At 56.4% G+C, this 21,813-nt stretch overlaps 1 protein-coding gene across 2 annotated transcripts in view; it reads left to right on the top strand.

Moving 5' to 3' along the window:
* Window positions 1–21,813, top strand: part of Dpysl2 (dihydropyrimidinase like 2) — a 72,029-nt gene that overhangs the window by 13,219 nt on the left and 36,997 nt on the right. The window contains exons 1-3 of one of the 2 annotated variants that reach the window (XM_048330819.1): window positions 7,202–7,547; window positions 10,693–10,781; window positions 13,563–13,747. In XM_048330819.1, the coding sequence (XP_048186776.1) occupies window positions 7,509–7,547; window positions 10,693–10,781; window positions 13,563–13,747 (313 nt within the window). In that variant the 5' untranslated portion in view covers window positions 7,202–7,508. Of the gene's footprint in view, window positions 1–7,201; window positions 7,548–10,692; window positions 10,782–13,562; window positions 13,748–21,813 lie in introns of those variants that run through there. The other variant, XM_048330818.1, reaches the window with a different exon arrangement.

The raw sequence follows: 21,813 nt of genomic DNA, 5'->3' as shown, positions 1-21,813 counted from the left end.
AGGAGACAAGAAGCCGACGGGAATGCGGATAGTGCAGGCCAGGCCCCGAGGCTGCAGGTAGGCCTGAGGACGCTTGTGGAAACTGCTCCAAAAGCCATTCGTGCTACAACCCAGCCAAGAGTCTGTCCACATTTTGTCCATGACCTGAGACTTTGAATGAGACTGAGCTCAAAAGTAATAGACTAATTAACTTGCTCAAGGACATGTGAAGATGACACAACATTCAGGAGGTAGCAGGCTGCTAGCTAGCTGCTTTTAGCCAGGTTTCCAGAAAGAACCGAGAACAAAACAGAGCAGGTGGGTTAAAAAAAATGGTGCATCCTCACCAGAAAAGGAGTTGAACCCGAGGACTGGAAGTAGTGTGGTGTTTAGTTAAAGGGAAGCGAAGTGCTTTGTTCTAGAACAATAGGAAAGATACACTGAGGCTACTTCAGGATCTGGCCAGGCCCCGCCCAGCTGAAGCTTCTGGGTATAACATTGCATTCTGAAGACTCCCTGAGCTGGGGGGGCCCGAGGGTCCCCTGCTTGCCGAGGGCCGTTCAGGGCAGGTTTCCTGGGTTTAACCCCCCAGGCTGTTGGAGGCTGCTGCAGGCCTGGCTCGAGGGGGAGCCTGGCTCCTGCTGAGGGAGGGAAGCCGGGGTGCCGTCCATGAGATGCGGATTGTGCAGGACGCTTCCACTGAGAGGAAGTCCTGGGGCGCGCCAGGCCGCGTGTGCAAGGCCACACTCCCCGCACACGGTCCCTGCAAGGGTGAAGTGGTGAGGGTGACGTCTAAGCTGCAATTGGTGCCCCAAGATACTGAGATCCCAGGAGCGTGGAAAGTCTGCTGAGGAAAGCTGCGGGACCAGCGGAAGAGGGACCCATGTGGTCTCCACGCAGCAGGAACGCGGGGTTAGACGGCCCGAGCCCACGCCCCATCCCTACGCGTCCCGGAGGCTAGACACGGGGGGTCTAGTGGATGGTCGCCTTGGTTTGAACTGCGATCCTCAGAGCTCAGCCTCCCAGCGCTGTTGGCTGGCTGGAGGGGGCAGAGAGCTGGGTGGCGGCTGCAGACATCTTCCTTCCCGAGACACAGGCGGACGGTGTGGGTTTGGGAAGGGTTGTTACATCGTCCATCCGTGGGGAGGGGTGTCACAGGAACCAGCCTATCGTTTTCTCCTGCCTGGGTGCGGGTGGCTGACGTTTCCGGGCGGTCATTCTGGTGAGTCGCGGAGCTCTCGGCGTTGGGCCATTCCATCCTGGGGTGGTCCGCTGCGTTCTGTGTGCGCAGGCGGAGGGCCGAGTGTCATGATTTGAGGCGGTGCTTTGGGACCTCCGTTGGGAGGGGCCGTGGTCCGTCTTCAGATCCTCATTGTGCACCAGGACCGATACGCAAGGAAGCTGGCTCTGCCGCAGGTATGAGGGCGCAGTAGGACAAGCCCTTCGAGCAGCTTAGCTCTCTTCCGCTACAGTCAGGCAGTGCAGAGCGTTGGTGCTGGTTGGCTGGGGGGGGGGGGGAGGGAACCCTCCCAGGACACAGAGGTCAGCTGTCCATCGTTTCAGTGCAGTCCCGGGATGAGAATCCAAGCGTGGGCCATTCCCAGAAGCCCCAGCGAGCAGGGAGTGGTCAGGACTCCATGCCAGGCCCACCCTTCCCCTGGAGGCCTGACCCTCTGGGAGTCCTGTCCGTGGATGAGACCCCAGACCCGGAATCACAACCAGGTGTCAGGGCCAGGCTTCCCACTCCAAGAGGAAAGCTGGCAGGAGCCAGGCAGAAACAGAGCTTTTTTCTTTTTTGGGGGCGGGGGTCAGTCGTGGGGCTTGAACTCTCAGGGCCTGGGTGCTGTCTATGAGCTTTCAGCTCAAGGCTAGCGCCGTACCATGTGAGCCACAGCACCACTTCGGGTTAATTGGTTAATTGGAGATAAGAGTCTCATGGGCTTTCCTGTACTTGCTGGCTTTGAACCGCGATCCTCAGATCTCAGCCCTTACTGGTAGCAGACCAATCAAACGATGGTGATATTTACTTCTGTGCTGTTCCCCCTGGGTAAAATAGCTGGCCACGGGTATGCTTTGGGGAGGAAGTTCGGGGTACCAGGAAGTGAAGCTGAGCTGGGCCAGGTGATTCTGATGGACAGGCAGGTTTGGGAACACTGGGACAAACGACCTCCAAGGCCCTCTTCCCAGCCCAGTCCACTACCCCAAGACCCAGGAGAGGGGGCCCGCGTGCACTTCCCTCATTCGTCAGCAGAGGGCGGACCCGAGCCAGGCCAACCAGAAGGAGGAGCTGCTGCTGAGACAGAGACCCTGGGTGAATCTGTGGCGGTCCAGGATGGACTTGAGGTGCTGAAATGCCGGGGGCCTCTCTGTGGTGTCAGTGGGAATCCCAGGCCCACTAGCTTCCGTGAGGTACCCGCTTTGGGGCAGGGGAGCCTCCTGGGGCATCTTCAGGAGCCCTTTCTCGGCCCTGATGGGGAGTGGTCTGTCGTCTGCCCTGTTCCCGCAAAGGCTCAGAGGGCAGCACCGCCGACCCTCCGTGGTCACCGCCCGGCAACGTGGCCAGGTGCCATTCTGCCTGCCCGTCTGTCCCTCTGCGGTCTGTGCCATCCAGGGTCGCCCTCCTGAGGACACCCCCACGACTGCTGGCGCCCAGCCGCAGTGCCGACGTGTCCCGTCAGAGCCCTTGGTCCTCGGCCCTTCTCCCCGGCCCTGCTCACCCTGCCTGCGCTCCGGAGGCGGTGGCGGCCCGGGACTTGCGGCTTTCTCTCTTCCTGGGCACGTCTGAGCTCCTCTTCCCGTTTCCCCCTTCCTGAGGGCAGTGCGCTTCCACAGAGCTCCAGGACGCCACCCAGCAGAACTGTGACTCCAGCGGAAAGGGGAAACAGAACTGCGGTGCTAGACCCAGGCAGAACTCATACCGGGCAGTTGCTGGGGAAGTGAGAGTAGCCAGTCACCCCTCCCAGCCTGTTACCCCACAGCTCCTCTTGCCCCTTCTGCTGGGTCACCCCCCCACTTCCCCGCAGGTGACCATGATGCAGACATCTTCAACACCTGACTGGTGTTAACCTCTCCTCCATCCACTCATACACGCAGCCTTGTTCTCCTCCCAGTCCTGCGGCTTGAACTCAGGGCCTGGGCGCTGTCCCTGAGCTCTTTTGCTCAAGGCCACAGCTCTACTTCCAGTTTTCTGGTGGCTCAATGGAGACCAGAGTCCCACAAACTTTCCTGCCTGGGCTGGCTTCCAACTGGGACCCTCAGATCTCAGCCTTCTAAGTAGCCAGGATTACAAGTGTGAGCCAGTGGCACTTGGCTTACTCCTGGCTTTTTGATGTTTAGTTGGAGATGAGTCTCATGGACTTTCTGGTCCATGCTGGCTTTGAACAGTGATTTTCAGATCTCAGCCTCCTGAGTAGCTAGGATTAGAGGTGTGAGCCCCCGGTGCCCAACACATGCATGCCTTTTGCGCCCCCCCCCCAGTCCCTCAGGGCTGTATAATAAGGCTGAGAGACGAGCAGGACGTATGAGTATTGTTATTCTCTTGAGCTCAAGCTTTAAAAGGAAGGAAAATGATGCTTACTTAGCACAGTTAGGGTGTGCATTGTGCAGGACAGGGGGTATAATAGGGCAAATGGGACAGTATGGGCCTTCAGAAAGAATAAAGTGAGAGTAGAGAAGAGCACTATTTCCGAGGTGTGTAGAGCCTCTGCGTGGCCTGCCCTGGACTGATCCCTAAAGAAGGATTTCAGAAATTGGTGCCAGGAAAACATTCCAGGGACACCTTGTGTGGTTCTGGTGTTCATCTGGGACTGGCTCTTGCCCATCACGGCAGCTTTGTTAACGGAGGCAGCCACACCACCACCGTGTCACAGAATTTCCCTATACTCCTGAGGGCTTAAGGCAGAGGAGTTGAGCTGTTCTAAAGGACACCATAGCCAAATGGCATTGGCAGTCTCTGAGTGAGGGATTGGTATTTTATTTTTCCACCCAAACTCACCATGGGGCAGGGCATGGTTTATGCCTGTAACCCCAGACAAAAGCAGAAGACCGGATCTGAAGCGAAAAGGCTCAGGGGCACGGCTCAAGTCGGCCGACCACTTGCCTAGCAAGCGGAAGCCCTCGGCTCTGTCCCCAGTGCTGCCAGCAGAAGGAAACCTCTCACCACGATGGCAGTGTTCTGATGGCAAGCGTGAGGGCACCCACTGTGGGCTGGGCAGGGTACTGGCAGCCGGAAGAGGACCCCAGTGCTCAGACTTCCGGAACCACAGTCAGACAGAATAGGGAAACAGACAGAAACCATTGGGAGGTGTGTCACAACAGGGCCATAGGAAAAGGGATGCTCAAGGATTTAGAGGGGAGACTTTAGGGACAGGTGCTGTTCGAGAGGAAGTCCCGGGAGAAGGGAGGGAGGGAGAGCAGAGCACACGGGAGAAGGCATGTTTGAAGGGCAGTAGAGGCCAGCCCTGGTGCTGTATGTGTTTAGACCACTGAGTTCGGGGACATGAAACCACTTGATGAGAGCCCTCCCCTCCCCCCCCCCCACAGGCCACCCAACACAGGTTCCCCACTCCAAATGGCTGGGGAGTTGCCATCACCTTAACAACGTTCACACGCAAACATCTTCAAGAGTGGGGAGGCACAGACTTGGGAAGGGGTGGTCACAAGTGCGGAGTCGGTTATCTTATAGCTCTGGGCAGGCGATTCCAATTAAACATCCAGAAGTCACCCTGGAGAAGAGTCCGAACATCAGACCATGAACGATGCAACTTCACAGGAAACCTTCACGGAGTGCTTTTCTCAAGACAGAGGATAAAGATAGAGTGTAGATGAACAAATCAGCCAGGGCAGACTGGGTGTGCTGTTCTCGTCCGGCCCCTTGGGATTTCCTGTGCGGCATTGTTTGGTAAGTAGGCTAAGATATGATGTAGATCACAAGCCAGGCACTGGTGGCTCACGCCTGTGATCCTAGCTACTCAAGAGGCTGAGATCTGAGGATCTAGGTTCAAAACCAGCACAAGCAGGAAAATCTGTGAGTCTCTTATCTCCAAATAACTACTAAAAAACCAGAAGTAGAGCTGTAGCTCAAGTGGTAGAGGACAGTATCCAGGCCCCGAGTTCAAGGTCCAGGCCTGCCACACACAAAATGCAGGCCAGTGATTTTCTGTGGTTGACTGACGTATTTGGGCACTTCTATGTTGCAAGTATTGTCTTAGGCTCCAGAGCAGAGAAATCAACTTATACCTAGCATTTCTGAATATAAATGGGTAGAAATGTCAGTTATTATGGACTAAAGTCCTTGCGTTAATGGCTATAGAATTAAGATGAAACAAGATTTCCAAGAGCTCCTTGGAGCTTTTATTATAAAAGATGCCATGGCAAATTGACAAATAACAGGATATATTTATACTCATTAAGGTCAACCAAATCAGGAACAGGAAAGTATAATGGACACAAATAAGATAACTAGAGTCCATTTTGAACCTCACTACTTACCTGCCTAGGGGTCATTTTTCTTTTGATTGACTAGGATCTTGTCCCCTTCTCCCCCACCCTCGGACTCCTAGCTGGAACCTGCGGTTGCTTTTCTCAGGTAGGAAAGCCCAGTATATGCCGAGAGTTGAGAATCTAGTCATTGCTGGCAGACACCAAACGCCCCTCAGCCCAGCTGTTCTGTCTGTCAGATGGTCATAGGGGGAAAATGTCTCATTTCTTCTTAAGGCTCACAGCGAAGTGTAATTCACCAGGGAAGCCTGCTGCATGCCCCCACGGTCCTCTTCTGGGACTTTCATAGAAACAGGAAGGAAAGGTGACGTTTGCACCTGTCTTGACTCCAGAAGGACCAAAGAGCCACAGTGGCTAGGTGCAGGAAAAGACGCTGTAATACAAAATCCAAGGGGCTGCAGGATTATCTCTGATCATCGGGGCTTATCTTTGGTGAGCAGGTGTGAGCCCAATAGACATTTTCTCCCCTTCTGCAAGGCTGCCTGATGGCCTAGTGGACGCGAAGGCTGTGTGTACCGTTAGGACGGCCACAAGCCCAAGCTGCACCTGTCTAGGTGTTTTAGTCGCCTGGAGGGGTGGCCCAGGGAGGTTCCCCGAGGCACGGGCCTGCCTTCTCCGACGGGGATCCTGAAGGTAGAGACTCACAGCCTGGCTTGACAGGCAGAGCCAAGGCCTCGCGTGCTGTTCGAGAGTGAGTAGGTGCTGGATTGGACTAGGGTCTTTGCCTGTGAGTCTGGAGATGTTCCTCTGACTCAGTTTCCCCTTCCTTTGGGATTTAAGCTCTGCTTTCTTTGACCCCCCCCCTCAAGCGCCTTCACAGCTCACCCCTCCTTCCCACCCACCCCGGGGGGCGTGGTCGTCAAGGCGAAGAGGGCTGCCCCGGGCCCCAAGTTCAATGTGCCCGGCAGGCACAAAGGCGGTTTCAGGGCGGGGCCTGCTGCGGAGGACTGCAGCCGGCGAGGATGCTTCCTGCTCCCCGCTGGGCGGCTTCTTCCCCGGGCTGCAGCCGCAGGACCCCACACACCCGCAGCCCGGCCCAGCCCCAGGTCGGGCCCGGCCTTTCCCATCCATCCAGCCCGGGGGAGCCCGGTGCCCGCCGCCGCCGCCCGCCCGCCCGCGTGCAGCACCGCGGCCCGGCTGGAGGTGGGTGTGGCCTGCGCAGGCCCCGCCCCCCCGCCCGGCCTGCGCGGCGCCGGCCGGCGGTGCGGTCGCGCGCTCGCCGCCAGCGAAGCCATTGGCTCGGCGCAGTCACCCCACGCGGGGCCGCCGCGGCGGCTCCCTCGGATTGGCGCGCGCGCGCGAGCGGGCGGGCGGGCGAGTGCGTGCCGCCCGGCCTGGCCCCGAAGCCCCCTCCGTCTGCAGACTGCGGCCCCCCTCCCCACGCCCGGAACCACTACCCCGCCATTGTCCCTGCGCTGCGGATGCCGCATCTGGGGCGCCGGTCCCTTAATCCCCGCTGTCTCAGCCCAAAGAAAGGGCGCGGAGAGCGCGCACCCCCGTCGGGCGCACGCACCGACCGCCGCCCTCCGCCGCACACTGCAGCAGCCGCGGCGGCAGCGGCAGCAGTTCGCGCTCTGGCGCCGCGCCCGCCCCTCCTGCCTCATTTGCATATCCCGCGATGGTGGCCAATCCGGGAGCGCCTCTCCCGAAGCGGATGGCTTTGGCCTGAGAGGAAAGGGAGTGGCTGGCGGCGCATGCGCCGCGGCGGCAGCCTGGAACCGAGGCTTTTATTGCTGTAGTTTATTTCCACCCCCTTCCCTCCTGTTCTCTCTCTCTCCCTCTCTCTCTCTCTCTCTTTCCCTCTCTCTCTTTTTTTCCGCCCTAGCCGGGGCTGTGTTGGAGGAGAGGAAGAAAGGGAGCCCGAGGGTTGCATTAGTCCCTGGCGTTGCCGAGCCTCGCTCACGGCCAGACCCGCCGGGCGCCGGTGCCTTTTGTGAATCCTGCAGGGAGACAGGGAGCCGACCCCAGCCAGCCAGTCCCCCGGCCCGGCGGCGCCCTCCTAGAATTAACCCCTTGCCCGCAGCAGAGACATGTCTTATCAGGGGAAGAAAAACATTCCACGCATCACGGTGAGTTTGGGCTCGGGGCGGGGGGGGGGATGTGCAAACCTCCGGGGGCGCGCGGGGAAGCGGGGAAGCGGGGAAGGAGACCCGCACTCGAGTGCGTTCGCTCGTCCCCCTTCTCCTCGCGTGCGCGGCGGCGGCGGGAGCGAGCCCCGGGCCCGGCTGGAGTCGGCTCCGCCGCCGCTGCGCCCGTTCATTGTGGCGGGAGCGGGATGCTGCTGCGGAGCCGTCCGGCGGCAAATGGATGCCAGCTCGGGCGTGCACGGCCGGGGCTCCGAGCTGCGTCCGCGCGGGCTGCGGGCTGGGCTCGAGGCGGGGGGTGAGGGGGGGGGACACGCATCCTGCGGTCCTCCGCTCCCCCCCACCCCCCACCCCACCGGGAAGGCGCGGTTCCAGCCCCGAGGCGTCGTGACAGCGCGGGGATGCTGGCCCGGGCCTGGGGGGCGCGCGGGGGTGGGGGGGGGATGAGCCGGGCAGGGCGGGGGCCCGGGCGGGGGCTTTTTGTTGGCCGGGGGGCAGGTTGTTGTTCGAGGGTGTGTGTGTGTGTGTGTCCTCCGGGGTTTTCCGGCCGCGAGCTGGCGTCCCGGCGTCTCCCCGCCCGGCGCGGGTGCGTGTGGCGCATACAAAGCGGGCTGGGAGGTGGCGCCGGGCACCGGGCGCGCCGGCCCCGGGGTAATGGCGCAGGGCGACGCGCGAGCAGATGGCCCGGCCGGCCCGGGCAGACAATGATCGCCGCGGTCCCGGGCAGCGGGCGCCGTTCGTGGCTTGGTCCGCCCATCCCGGGAGGCTTCGCGGATGCTTTTGGAGATGCGTGCGGGTCCCCGCGCCCTCCGCCCTCCGCCCTCTGTTCCCGGAGTGGGGGGCCAGGGGCGGGGGGTGGGGGGGGGGAGCGGCGAAAGCAATCTCTCCGTTCCCCGTCCTGCACATCCTCGACTGCCATCCCGGGGAGGGAGGACCGCCGGGGCGGTTCATTGTTATGTAATCCGCGCCGCGGGCTGGCCGGCGGATCCCTGGGTGGGACCCGGGGCCAGGCAGACCCTCGCACACCCAGACCCCGTGTGCGGGGCTGGGCGCGGGGGCCGTCCGCGCGGGGCTCGGCGGGTGCCCGTGGCCCTGGGCACCCGGGCTTCCCCTGGGTGCACGGGGACACACCCATCCGCAGGGAGATGCGGGAACGAACGCACCGGGGAGGGGCGCGCGCGCTCGCGGCCCCGGCCACCCCGAGCAGGGGCGGGGGCGGGGGCCACCAGCTTTCCTTTTTCCCCTGGCTTTCGCTTGGGTGAGATGTGTAACAATGTAATCGCTAGCATCCAGTTAGTCGAACAAGGGGGTTTCGCTTGGAGACATTGGTGCGCGCATACAATGTATCCCCAGTTCCCCAGATCCCGAAGACCCGGGGGCCACCGGAGAGCCGTCCTTGCGTGACGCCGGAGCTGGGGGAAAGAAAGGGACTGGGTGGGTGGGTGGGGGGGGGGGGCGCCCCGGCGGAGAGAATGGGGGTGGGAGGAGATAGGGCCCAGGTTTGTTGAGATCCCCGGGCGATCTGCTGTCTTCCTGAATGAGCGAGGCGCTTTCATTTTGGACAGGGTGGGGAGAAAATCTTTAGGCGAACAACCATCCGCAAGCCCACCTTTTACGAGAGCGCTCCCTCCACCCTCAAAAATAAAAAATCTGGTCGCATGATCCTAGGTCCTGCAGCCTGCCCTCCCTCCGTCCCCTCCCTCTCCCTCCCTTTCTCCATCACCACCGGGCGGCCTCTTACGTAAGAAGCCTTCTCGAAGACACTGGAGTGATCCAGCGCGGTTGTTTTGTTTGTGCCTTGCGTCCAGGGGGAGTCAGGGTGATCATCACCACCGTGACCAGGGTGCTGGTGGGCAGGGTGTCTGCTCCATCCAACCTCTCCGAACCTCAGTTTTCCTTCATGTCTAGGGAGTAGAATCGTGCCCATCCCCCCTCCCCCTCACAAATTATTTCTGAATCTCCAAATCGAGCCGTGAATGGGACTCATTAAGGATTTCTACATTTATTCCAGTGCAGGAATTGTTGACTGCGTCTATTTCAGGATGAAAGGCCTTACTGTGTACAAAGTGGAAATGATCCTATGTTTTTCAATTTATCAGAGAAACAATAAATACTTTCCGAACTTAGGCCTGTGTGCGTTTGTGTGCAAATGTACCTTCTTTTTCTTACTTAGTAGTAGTATGCACATATATATATGTATATATAAAAGATTTTTCTAGGATTTTCTGGGTAACTGCTAAATTTAAAAAGCCCTTCCTGAGAATATTACTAAGCTGTTCACTCACCCTTGCTCAGATGAATGACATCTTTTCAAAGGTGTTGTAGGGTGAAATAAGATACAGTTCCCCATGTCAAGTTCAAATCTGATCTGAAATAATGTAGACACAAATTCACAGGACACAGGATATTAACATTCCATTCCATCACAGTATTTGGGATAGCTGCGAGTCATGATAGCATTTCAGTTGCATTCCTGGCCCTCCCTCAAAGGCTGCCTGTCCTTTATTCGTTTTATTTTGCACCAATACTAAGTTAAAATAGAAGAGCATCAACAATCTATAACCACGTTAAATTGTAAAGTTTGCCAAGTCATTTATCACAGAGCCTGACCATTTTCTTAGTGGCTTCGTTAAAGTGGCCTATTTCGTGTAGACTTGGGCCGAGTAAATGCAAATGTAACAGGACATAGTGACTCGAAGCCTTGTTATGGTTGGGCCAATGTGTTTGTGTGGGATATGCCATGACAACAGATTTTGGTCACTTTCCCCCTCATAGACAGTGCCAAGATATGACTTGCCTGCATGTGGGTGGATTTTTTTTTTTTTAATGAGATTTAGCCAAAAGTCATTTAAGGGGTATATTGTCTTCTTTCTTTCCTTTGGCTTTCAGGCCTAAGGTCTCATTGAACAAAATGGCCCATTTATCTAGGATGAGTTTTTCCAGCTGTCTTCTGACTCAGGAGTTGATGAGCGAGTTGCCTGCTTACAGGTTCCCCTGGGTAGACGAACCTTCCCGAGACTAATCTTGAGCATCACATTGGAGTAGTGCAACCGTGCTCCCGGCTCACTTAGTCCTTGTGTTTATCCTGGGCCCTTTCTGTGTGGTGACCTTGCTGCCTGTTTATTTTCAGAGTGATCGTCTTCTGATCAAAGGAGGGAAGATAGTGAATGATGACCAGTCCTTCTATGCGGACATATACATGGAAGATGGGCTGATCAAGTAAGTCTAATGCAGTTGTGCATGGAGGTGTGGTTCTGTGCACCTCCCTGTGTTCCCATGTAAGCCTCACACATGTAATCCCAAGCTTTACCTGGTCACCCAGAGTCACTAAACTTGGGCTGGGGACACAGACTCTTTGATAAAACTCTGTGTTGGATCCTCAACACATATCCTGTGCAGAGTGGCGTGCACCTACCCCTTCCCCCCAAAGGGTGATCTTAATACTGGGGCCTGAACTCAGGTTGTCCCTACATTCTTCCACTTGGGCCCTACCTTCACTTCTGGGTTCTTTGGGTGGTTAATTTGGAGATTAAGAGTCTCATGGATTTTTTTTTTTTCCCATGAGACTAGAACCATGGTCCTCCGATCTCAACCTCGGAGTAGCTAGGACTGTAGGCATGAGCCACTGGCACCCAGCCTTAGTATCTGTTTTAAGCCCACTTTGATTGGTGGTAATTAATGAATTTGGTAATTCAGGCTTTGGGGATTCAAAGTCATAAGTCACCGCTGTACCCATGCATTATGTGTTTCACTGTTGGTGTGTGGTGACACATTACCTTCTGTTGCCAGCTCAGATACTTGGGTGTGTGATACGCTGAGTATCTGGAACGTTTTCTTAGAATGTAGCTCCTTGGGAGAGATTACCCAATCAAAGGACCCAAACATGGTAGGCAGCATCTCCTGCGAAGACACGCGTCTGCCTTCATTAGGAATCCAGGTTGGAAGGGCCACAGAAGGACACTGAGTTAATTACCAAGTAACACAAACTACTGCCTAATCCTGGGGGATTTTCGGTTTCATTCTTTTAAGTGGCAACTGGCACAAATAAGGCTGCCCTGCTGTTGCTTGTGTGTTAGGGGACAGAGGAGAAACGGCATTTAGGAGTATGGGTCTTTGGGGACTTTGGAGGGTCCAGGTGTATTTTTGTGCCCTTTCCACTGGGCTATGGAGAGAAGGCACATGTGCGCCTAAAGGCAAACACTGCAGCGAATGACATCTTTTAGACAGCAGGATTCATGAAGTGTTAGCAGCACATCAATCCGGAGGAGTGGAAAGCTGGAGTGGCTCTCGGTGGCCTGGAAGCTCACCCCCTGATTGATGAAGCTAAAATAGGACTTAGCATTCCCCCAGTTAATGTTTTCTCCATGTGAGTTTGCTCGTGACGGGTCTCAGCTGCAGGCGTTCAAAGGCCATGACGGTCTTCTTCCATTTCCTCTGCCAGCCACAGCGCACGTAGCATGGCTGGCAGAGGGCTGCTGGCTTGGAAGGAAGGGGTCAGGGCTGTGCTGTTGTTGTTCTGAGTCATTTGCCTTAGGACTTCACCAACTCCTTCTTAGCTCATTTTCTTTTTTTGGTGCTGGTACTTGGGCTTGAACCCAGGGCCTCATGCTCTTGCTTGGCATTTTTGCTTAAGGCTGGCGCTCTACCTCTTGAGCCCCAGTTCCACTTCTAGTGTTGTGCTGTTTAAATGGAGATACAAGTCTCAGGGAACCATTTGGTGTAAACCAACTGAACAACTCACGGGGGAAGAGGAAAAGGGGGAGGGGGGAGGGGGGAATGAGGGAGAAGGAAACATACAGTACAAGAAATGTACCCAAGGCCTAACGTATGAAACTGTAACCTCTCTGCACATCACTTTGACAATAAGTAAGAAAAAAATGTCTCAGGGACTTTTCTGCCTGGGCTGGCTTCAAATTATTCTGCTCGGATCTCAGGCTCTTCAGTAGCTAGGAATACAAACGTGAGCCACCAGAACCCAGCTTTCACTGTAAAAAAAAAAAAAAATTGGTAGAAGGATGTCAGAAAAATATTTTAAAAATTAGAAATGAGCCAGGTGCCAGTGGCTTATGATCATAATCATAGCTACTCACGAGGCTGCGAGCTGAGGGTCACGGTTCAAAGCCAGCCCAGGCAGGAAGGTCCGTGAGACTCTTATCTCCAATAAACTACTTAGAAAAAGCCAGAAGGGGTGCTGTGACTCAAGTGGTAGAGCACTGGCCTTGAGCACAAAGAGGCTCCGGGACGCCACACCCCGGCTTGCAGTTTAAATCCCAGGACTGGCAAAAAAAAAAAAAAAAAAAAAAAATTGGAAATGGATCATGTTCAACACATGGTGATTATTTATTTTCTGGCCTTTATTGTTGGAGTTGTACAGCACCTGTTTCTAGGCTTTGAAATCATTACAATACAGTGTTTACATTTTGAAAAAAATGTGTGTGTCTGGGTGTTTTGTTCTCCCTCTTCCCTTCCACCTCTTTTTCCCTTTGTTGAAAAGAATTTGGTGAAACCCATGTTTGGAAAGTACAGTTAGGTCTGGCGCAGATTGCGACTGGAAAGTTAGTTCAGTGGTATGTGTTTGAAGATGGTGGAGTGGCATTTTATGTTGATGCATTGGGGCCTGGGTATTATTTTATTTTGGGGGCTCCCGGTAGCTCATCTTTGATTGGGCACCTGGTGCCTTGTGTAGATTTTTGCTTTCTGCACACCCTCTTACTTGGGTGAGGAGCAGGTAAAGTATAGCAGTAATCCAGAAAGTTGTCCTGCCTACACGGGGGACAGTTTGTAGCTCAGGGAAGATAGCTGTCAGAAGAGATAGAAAAACAGGACGTAAGATATCACAAGAAATGTACACACTGCCCTACTATGTGAATGTACCCTTTTTGCACAACACCTTGTCAAAAAATTTGTGTTCAATTAATAAACAAACAAACAAAAAAAGATAGCTGTCAGATCGATCCCATTCACTGACTCACTGTATGACTCATCATCCTGTCTGTTTAGGCAAATAGGAGAAAACCTGATTGTGCCCGGAGGGGTGAAGACCATCGAAGCCCACTCCCGCATGGTGATCCCCGGCGGAATCGATGTGCACACTCGTTTCCAGATGCCCGAGCAGGGGATGACGTCAGCCGATGACTTCTTCCAGGGGACCAAGGCAGCCCTGGCCGGGGGGACCACCATGATCAGTAAGAGACGCCGATACCAGCACCCCACGAGTCTGCGGGGTTGGGCTGGACTTGGCTGGGGTAGCTCTTTCTCCTATATCCTGACCCTCATTTTCTGTCAAACTTGGGGTTTTTCCAACGGAACTTGAGGACATGGTTCTAGGGCCTTTTGGAAGTATAAGGGGAATGGCTTCTTGCTTTCTCTGCTTGAGGCCTCTGGTTTTCCTTTGACCTTGAAATGTGTTGGGTTGTGAGAACACCATCATCGTCAGAGCTATCCGTTTTGAGCCTCGGCTCCTAACTATCGTCCTTAGGGTGCTTCTTAGCGTGAGGATGGGGCGCACCCAGTGACAGCCCGAGCCACCATTAACCTGTAATCTGGAGAGAGCACACTCAAACAGGGGAGGGATCCTTGCCGGCCTTGGTTGGACACGGGAGGGATTAGACGGTCCGTGTCTTGTGGAGAGCCCGCGGGGGCCCCCTTCACCCACTGCCTCGAGGAATTTGTGCTCGTTGTCTGGCCAGATGGAAAGGATATTAACTGGACTCAGGTCCTAGCCTGCCTCGTGGCCATCGCCATTTTCGTTCGGAAGGGTGGTCTGGCTCCATGGTGGCCCATGAGGCACATAGGAAGGAAAACAGATTCCGAGAGCGAATGTCAGTGTGGCGTGGGGCACGCCTGACGGGCACGCCTGACGCGCTCGCTGCGGCCCAGCAGAGGGTCCGAGGAGAGAGAGAGCCCCGCCGTTGCCGCTTCAGAGGAGATTGCTTTACTGGAGGACTCTCCACGATGTCTCTCTTCTCGCTTCAGGGTCTGTCTGGAAGCTTCTTGCCTGTCTTCTGTGGGGAACATTGCTGTCCCCTGAATTTGAATTCACACCCTCCCTGGTCTTCTCCCAGCCTGGTCTTAGGGGTCCAGGTACCCAGAATGGCTCTGTCTTGTGTGAGCTTTGCTGTCACTTCAAGATAGATCCCCAGTACCTCTGTCTTGCTCCAGGCGCTGCTTTCCAGCCTAGTCTGTACTGTTCTCAAGGGACCCTCTGGCACCCCTGGGCACTCCTGCTGCTTGGTCCATTGCTCAAGACTACTCTTGGCCCAAGTGAGCGTTTCCTCTCTGCCTTCAGGTCCAGCCATCAAGTAGCCTCTGAGCCAGCAAAGCACACCTCGCCCACGAGTAGCTGGCAGGCCAGGTCAGGGGGTGAGAGCCTCAGCTCTGATGCAGACGGTGCCCGGAGAAGGGTCAGTGTGCCACGAATAATGTGGTAGCTGTCGTTGGAGGGATACCGTCCAGGGAACCCTCCGATGGGGAATCCCCAAGGTTAGGAGAGATGGGAGGAGCCCTGGTGCTTTCCAGCTGTGTGGCCATGGGCAGGTCACCTTACTTCTCTGGGCCGTGGTGGCTCATCTGCCTAGCGAAGGAATGTCGGTAGCGCACAGGAAGTTTTCCCAGGCTTCCCGGCTTCCTGTGCATTTTGCTCGGAGGGAGATGTTGCCTCTAGTCACGTGGGCTTCGCTCAGCCCACGCCGGTGGGACTTGTGTCCTCGTACACTTCCTCCAGGGGCTTCTGCAGGCGTTTTCTCCTGTCCTGCCTTTCTGCCAGGCGTCTTCTCTCTCACGTGGCCCGGGCTTCTCATGCCTCGCTCTCTTTCTCGCCTCTTCCTGCCCCTCCCCTGCCGTGGGGCCACGTCCCTTCTTCTTTTTTTTTTTTTGGCCAGTCCTGGGGCTTGGACTCAGGGCCTGAGCACCGTCCCTGGCTTCTTCCCGCTCAAGGCTAGCACTCTGCCTCTTGAGCCACAGCGCCGCTTCTGGCCGTTTTCTGTATATGTGGTGCTGGGGAATCGAACCTAGGGCCTCGTGTATCCGAGGCAGGCACTCTTGCCACTAGGCTATATCCCCATGCCACGTCCCTTCTTGCTGCTTGACTTCCTCCTGGCCTTCTCCCTTGGCGGCCAGGGCTTCCATCCCTTCACCCCGGGGGTCTGCGGGAGAGGCAGTGCGCGGCCTGTGGGCCGGTGGTCAGGGAAGGGGACTGAGCGCCGGTGACCCGCTCCGCCTGCGCGCACAATGCAGCGGCACCCATCACAGGCACAATGCTTGGTTTTTATTATGTTTTATCTTTAGCTCGAGGCTGGCCCTGTACCACTTGAACCACGCCTTCCCTTCCCGGTTGGTTTGGCCAAAGGGGTTGATGAGTAAAACTCAAAGAAGGCAAGCAAGCAGAGGTGGTAGCGTGTGCCCAGCCCCAAACTCCATGGCTCTGGGAGCCTGGGGAAAATGTTCACTGCTTCCGAAGACCCGACTGGGTGCGGAGCTGAGCTGAGCGCAGTTCCCACCGGCTTGCCTTTGCCTTTCCTTCAGGTGATGACGAAATTAGGCTTTATTTTCCTGTGTTCTCCCCCCCCTCGGGGCTTGGTGGTCATAAACATTCCGCAGTACTTCAAGTGAATGTATGGCTGGGGTTTGCTTTACCACGGGCCGGGGGGGAGAGGAATCGCTCACTGTGAATCCCTGGGTACCCACGCCTCCTTCGTCAGGGAGATTGCAGCTTGAATGGATGGCGAGGCCACCAAAGGAATGTTCTGAGCATTTTGATCCAATTGAAGTCCAAGCTTGAGGGGCCCAGGCCTGTGGCTGAGGCAGGCAGTCAAGTAAATTGCCACGGGATCGCCGGCCTTGTCTCCCACCTTCTGTTCTCCACGCTGGGTCACCTGCACCCGCAGGGCAGCCTCCCGCTGTCCCCTAGCTGGCTGAGGCTTTCCCGTGTCTCAGGCCCTGGCGGGTCCCTTTCCGTGTGACACAGCTCTGCACGCCGTGTGCTCCCTGTTTAAGGAAGATGGCATGCCAGCCGTTGAAAATAATATTATTGCCTTCCCACAGAACCTGCTATTGAGAATCGCACAATGGGATCTTTGTGACAGGATCCAGGGCCAGGCAGGGGGACGCCCTCTGCCCTTTCCATCCAAGGATGGGTGGGCAGAGCCTCTGACAGAGCCTCCTGGGCTCATGTAGACTAGCCCAGGGCTCCTTGGGGGAAAACACTGACCTCTGGGACTCGTGGGGTCATTAGAATTGCTAGGCTGCCCAGCTTCCAGAAGGTGGGTGGAAGAGTTATTTACCTTGTTCTACGGAGGGGACCGCAAAGGCCAGAAGGAAGGATCCGGCCAGTGCCCCACTTGGTCTGCTGGTGCAGTCCCCGCCCCACCGCCTCCCAGCTGTGTGTGCCCCCTTGGCCTCTTCTGTCCTTGGGGACAAGTTGTCCCAGAGATGGGCTTGCTGCTTCAGCATCCCCCCTCCCACCCCCCGCTCTGTTACAGAACCTTCTGGAGCTCAGCTGTGTCTGCAGGGCCAGACGAGAGGCCGCCCTATGGAGCCGAGGGGTCACCAGGGAGTGCCTGTGCACACGTCTGGTTTCTGGGCCCCAGGCAGCCTGTGGAAGGAGGGAACCTTCTGGAAGGGCTGGTGGGTGGGTGTTGTGCTCAGGAGCTTGCTGCAAGCGCTGGATGAAAGGATGTTCATCGCTGGCTAAGGACGGCGGTTGGAGCAGCTTCTCTTTCCTCTTCTTTCTCCTTCCCTCTTCCCTGGAGTCTAAGCCTGGATATAATACGTTAGTGATGTAGCTAAGGGAGCCCCTGTCTGGTCCTCGGGTGAGGTGGTATTTAGCTCAGTGATACTCAGGCTGGTTTCGAATCCCTGCTGTGAGGCTGATTCTGTAGCACCCGGGGTGTCAGTTCCTAGAACATGGCAGAACATTCGCATATAACCCACTCGTGCCTTCCCAGGTACTTTGAATTACCCTTTGGCTATAAATAACTACTACAACGTAAACGCTATGCAAATAGTTGTTCACTACATTGTTTAGGGAATAACGATGAGGAAAAAAGTCCATACATGTTTCGTAGAGAAGCAATTAAAAATGACATATGTAGCAGTACCGGGGTCTGAACTCAGAGCCTTGCGCTAGCTGTGAAGAGCTCTACAGCTTGAATCACCTCCAAAGCCCGTTTGGCCGTAGTTATTCGTTCAGTCGAGTCTCCTGTTCTGGCCCGGGGCTGGCCTCTGACAGTAATCCTTCTTCTCGTGCCTCTTAAGGAGCCGGGATAACAGGTGTAGGCAGCTCTCCTTGGCTTATTCGTTGAGATGGGGTTCTAGGCAGACATGCTGGCTCCTCATGCTGGTCCTTTCCAGGGGCAGGGCTTGCTCTTGGGGGGTAGCGGCTAGTGGAGAAGTCACGTGGCCTTGGGCACTCTGGCGAACTCAGCCGCCCTTCCCGGAAACGCTTGGGTCTTTCCCAGCGCCGGGCGATCCTTGCCAGGGAGGCGGGAGGCGTGGGAGGGACGGGGAGGCGCCCTCCTGGGATGTGGCTGGGGAAGGCCGCTGTGGTAGATCCACGGCTTGTCATTGTTTCAGCCGCGTGGCGTGTGGGTTTGCTCCCCGCTGGTGACAGGCACGCATGTGTGAGCTCACACGCGCTGTAATGGGAAGGTGTCCGTAATCGATACTTTGATTATTCCCTTCACGGCGCTCATTGGACTGGGGTTAGAAAGTATGTTCAGAAACACTCGACCACATCAGACCGAAGCTCCCGAGTCCAGGACCAGAGTCGTGGCCACACGCTCCGCCTGCGGTCTGGCGATGAGAAGCCGCGTCTGCCGCTGGGCTCCTCCCGCTCCTCCTCTGTCTCCCCAGGTCCCTCGTGGGGGGAGTCGCACGTTTCACTCAAGGACACCCTGCCTTCGGAAAGCTGATGCCAGGAGGCGGGGCCTGCTCGGGTGTCGCATGGCTGGTCTCAGCCCTGGGCGCCTGGGCCGGCAGGCACTGGGTGCTCCCCAACAGGGTCTGGGCAGATCTCCCGATCCCTGGTGCTGAGCAGGGCAGAGAAGAGGTGAAAGAAGGAGGCGTCCAGCCAGGTGTCATCCTAGCTCCTCAGCTGAGGATTGTGGTTCGAAACCAGTCTGGGCAGGAAAGTCTGTGAGACTCATCTCCAATGAGCCACTAAAAGCTGCACAGGAGAGCTCGGGGACAGCGCCCAGGCACTGAATCCAGCCTCCAGGATTGGCACCCAGGAGCAAGGAGGAGGCATCCCGGGGGAATAGCGCCGCCCTGCTGGAGGCCGCCCCCACTGCGCACGGCCTACTCACAAAGGGGTGGGGCCGTGGGGTCAGTCTTCCAGCCCTTTCCAGACCAAGGGCCTCCCGGGTGCGTCTCTAGACTGACAGCGTGGCCATGTGGCAGATACTTGGTCTACAAGTGTGTCTCGCCCGGTGCCTGGTCCTGAGGGATGCGCGTCACCAGCCTTGGACGTGAGAACGGCTCACGGCGGGGAGCCCCAGCCACATCCTCCTGGACCCCAGGTCCAGCTCTGCTGGTGGGCACTGCACACAGAGCTTGGGCGGTCTCTGTCCTCTGCTTCCAAAATCGCGGTGGTTTTCCCTAGAGAGTGCTCAGGCTGGGTCCATGGAAAGTTCTGGCAGTCCTGTTGGCTGGGATGGCCGCTCCTCTGGGAGTGGAGGCGGTGGAAGGGGACAAGTCGGGCTGTCCTCAGGCCTTTCTAACCTTTGAACGGCGGTGCCAGGCTTAGCATCCTAGTCTCAGTTACTAGCCAGTGGGTTCCATGACAACCTTCCCCCCCCCCCCCCCCCGGACTCCTCGTCCTGTGTTCCAGCCATAGAATTGGGCACAGGCTTCCGCAGGACGGAGACGATCCCCTGCCCACTTTCCTGTGCTGCCCACACTGGGAATGGAGGGTGTGGGGTGGGCTTCAGGAGACCCGGAGTTGTCACCACTTTTCTCCCCGTCTTCCGCTTCTTGGAAACCCTCTTTCCCTGACTCTGGAGAGTGCGAGGGTTTGGGGAAGTCCTTCATTACCTCCCCTCAAGTTTGGCAGCGAGGCTGGTGCTACCCGGGTTCCATGTTGAGTCATAGGGGCAGACCGGACCTTCTTAGTCACTTCCGAAAAGTCCTCACCACATTTAAGTTGTTGTGGTTCTGTTTACTGTAATCCCTGCATTCAGAACCAAGCTCAGGGATGGATACCTGTGCCATTTGCCCCGTCGTGGTGTGAGCATTCTTCCCCTGGAAAAAGAACTGGTCCATAACATTGAAAGGGGAACACTAGCCTGTTGGGAGTGGGCGGCCTGAGGGCTTTGTGCTTTCCTCCAGATGCCCATGATCACTTATCTGACTGCTGAGGTCCCTGTCTAGGACTGGCCGTTGTGTGAAGCCATTTGCTCAGGTTCCTTGCTTCTAGTCAGCCTTCTCCCATTAATGAGAAAGGAGAATTGCTGTGAGTAGAAATCCCAGTGCTCTCTGGTTAGCCCGCTGGGGAAGCAGCTTCCTTTGAATGGGACTGGGCATTCCCAGTAACGACAGGGTGGGGGGGCGCGGTTGGGGGCCGGGCTCTGGGGCACAGGCCACTCTCCAGCCAAGGGGATGTTTCAGGGAGCTGGGGGGTGGGGTGTCATTAGAAACTGCTCATTAGGATCCCCTGGGGAGTTTATGACGAAGTTCAGGCACCAGAACTTCCGACCGCCCCGCTCCAGGTGGGTCTGGCTTTGGCCCGTCTGGCTTCCAGGTGCTGCCAAGGTGAAGGAAGCACGCGGGCTCCAAGAGGGCCCTTCTGGCAAAACTGAATGAATGTGGGCCAGTGCTCGTAAACACCAGGGGTGGTTCCCGCCCTCTCTGCGAAGGGAGGGGTCTCCTGGTGTTCCTGGGAAAGCGGGGTTCGTACCCAGATGCCCTCCAGATGTTTCTGAAGCCCACCCCAGAGCATCTTCCTCTTTCACTTGCTTTCCTCGGTGACCTGGGAGGTTTTGCTAGGCCAGTTCCCTGAGGGGCACTGGGTGGGACACAGAGTGGTCAGCGCACAAGGCAGTGGGCAGGAAGAGGGCCAGGGGATGGGCAGGAAGAGGCGGGATGTCGGAGGCCCAGTGAAGTGACTCTGGACCCTGGACTCCTGTCCCCAGGCCCCAGGGCCACCGGCTGTGCTAGTTCCCTGGGAGCCCCTCTGTCTTTCAGTTTAACATATGGTGTTTATGACCTGGTCTCCCTCTAATGATAGGTCAGAGCTGGACTCCCTCCTTGTGGGGAGCCTGTGAGGAAGAAATCTAAAGATCCTCGTAATAACGGAATCGTGGACTCAGGGTCCCCCAGACCCTCCGTCCCAGCTCCTCTCTTGCAGCTTTGATTGGAGCTACAAGTCTCATAGACTTTCTTGCCTTGGCTGACCTTGAACCAGGATTCTAGATCTCAGCTTCCCGAGTAGTTAGGATTGGAGGTGTGAGCCACTGGGCCACCTGGCTGCTTCCCTATTCTTGGTGACAAATTCTTCCCCAGTGTTTGGGCAAGGACAACCTAAGACTCAGAACTGTGGGTTTGGAGAGTATTGGAGGAGGGCTGTGCTCTCTCCTCCATCTACGGTTTCATTGCATGGAGACCGGGGACAAAGCAGACGCAGGACCATCTCCTGCTTTCCTGTAGCTGCAAGTTGCCATTATTAGTACTTTGTGCCTTGTCTCATTAGGGACACAAGTCACAGGAGCTGGAAGAGCAGTGCTTAAAGTGGGGCTATGAGTCGTGGTTAGGAAACACGTCCCCAAGGGACTGTCAGGTGTTTCTGAGCCACTGTGGGTTTAGTGAGGGGTATGTGTGTGGGGGGGTGGGGAGGTGTGTTTCAATATTTTGGAAGACATGCAATTCTGCTTCAAACCTGAACAGTGACAGCTCAGGCAAAGTTTCGGTGGCCCGTTGTGTCATTTTACACAGTGAGATGGCCCTGCTGGTAGGAGGAACATTGAAGCCTCTCTCTGGATAGATTACACTAATTAATGTATCCTCCAGTGATGGCACTGCTGCCAACCAGCTTGTTCCAGGAGAACCCAGACATGGCTCACTCTGTCTCTGAGATCTTACTGATATTGAAGTCTTAGTCCTCTAGAAAGGAAGTGACCTAACAGTTGCTCTCTGGGCTCTCTGCAGACCACTCAGACATTGAGGGCACAAGAGGCACCGGAGGGAAGCTGGGTCACCTGGGGGGAGTGGGTAAAGTCAGTAGCATTCATTAAGACTTTGGCCCTAGGCCTAGACATGG

This window comes from Perognathus longimembris, chromosome 21, assembly GCF_023159225.1.
Source record: "Perognathus longimembris pacificus isolate PPM17 chromosome 21, ASM2315922v1, whole genome shotgun sequence".
NCBI classification, from domain to species: Eukaryota; Metazoa; Chordata; class Mammalia; order Rodentia; family Heteromyidae; genus Perognathus; species Perognathus longimembris.
Note: the sequence above shows the minus strand (reverse complement) of the source record. Positions and strands in the feature narration are given on the sequence as shown.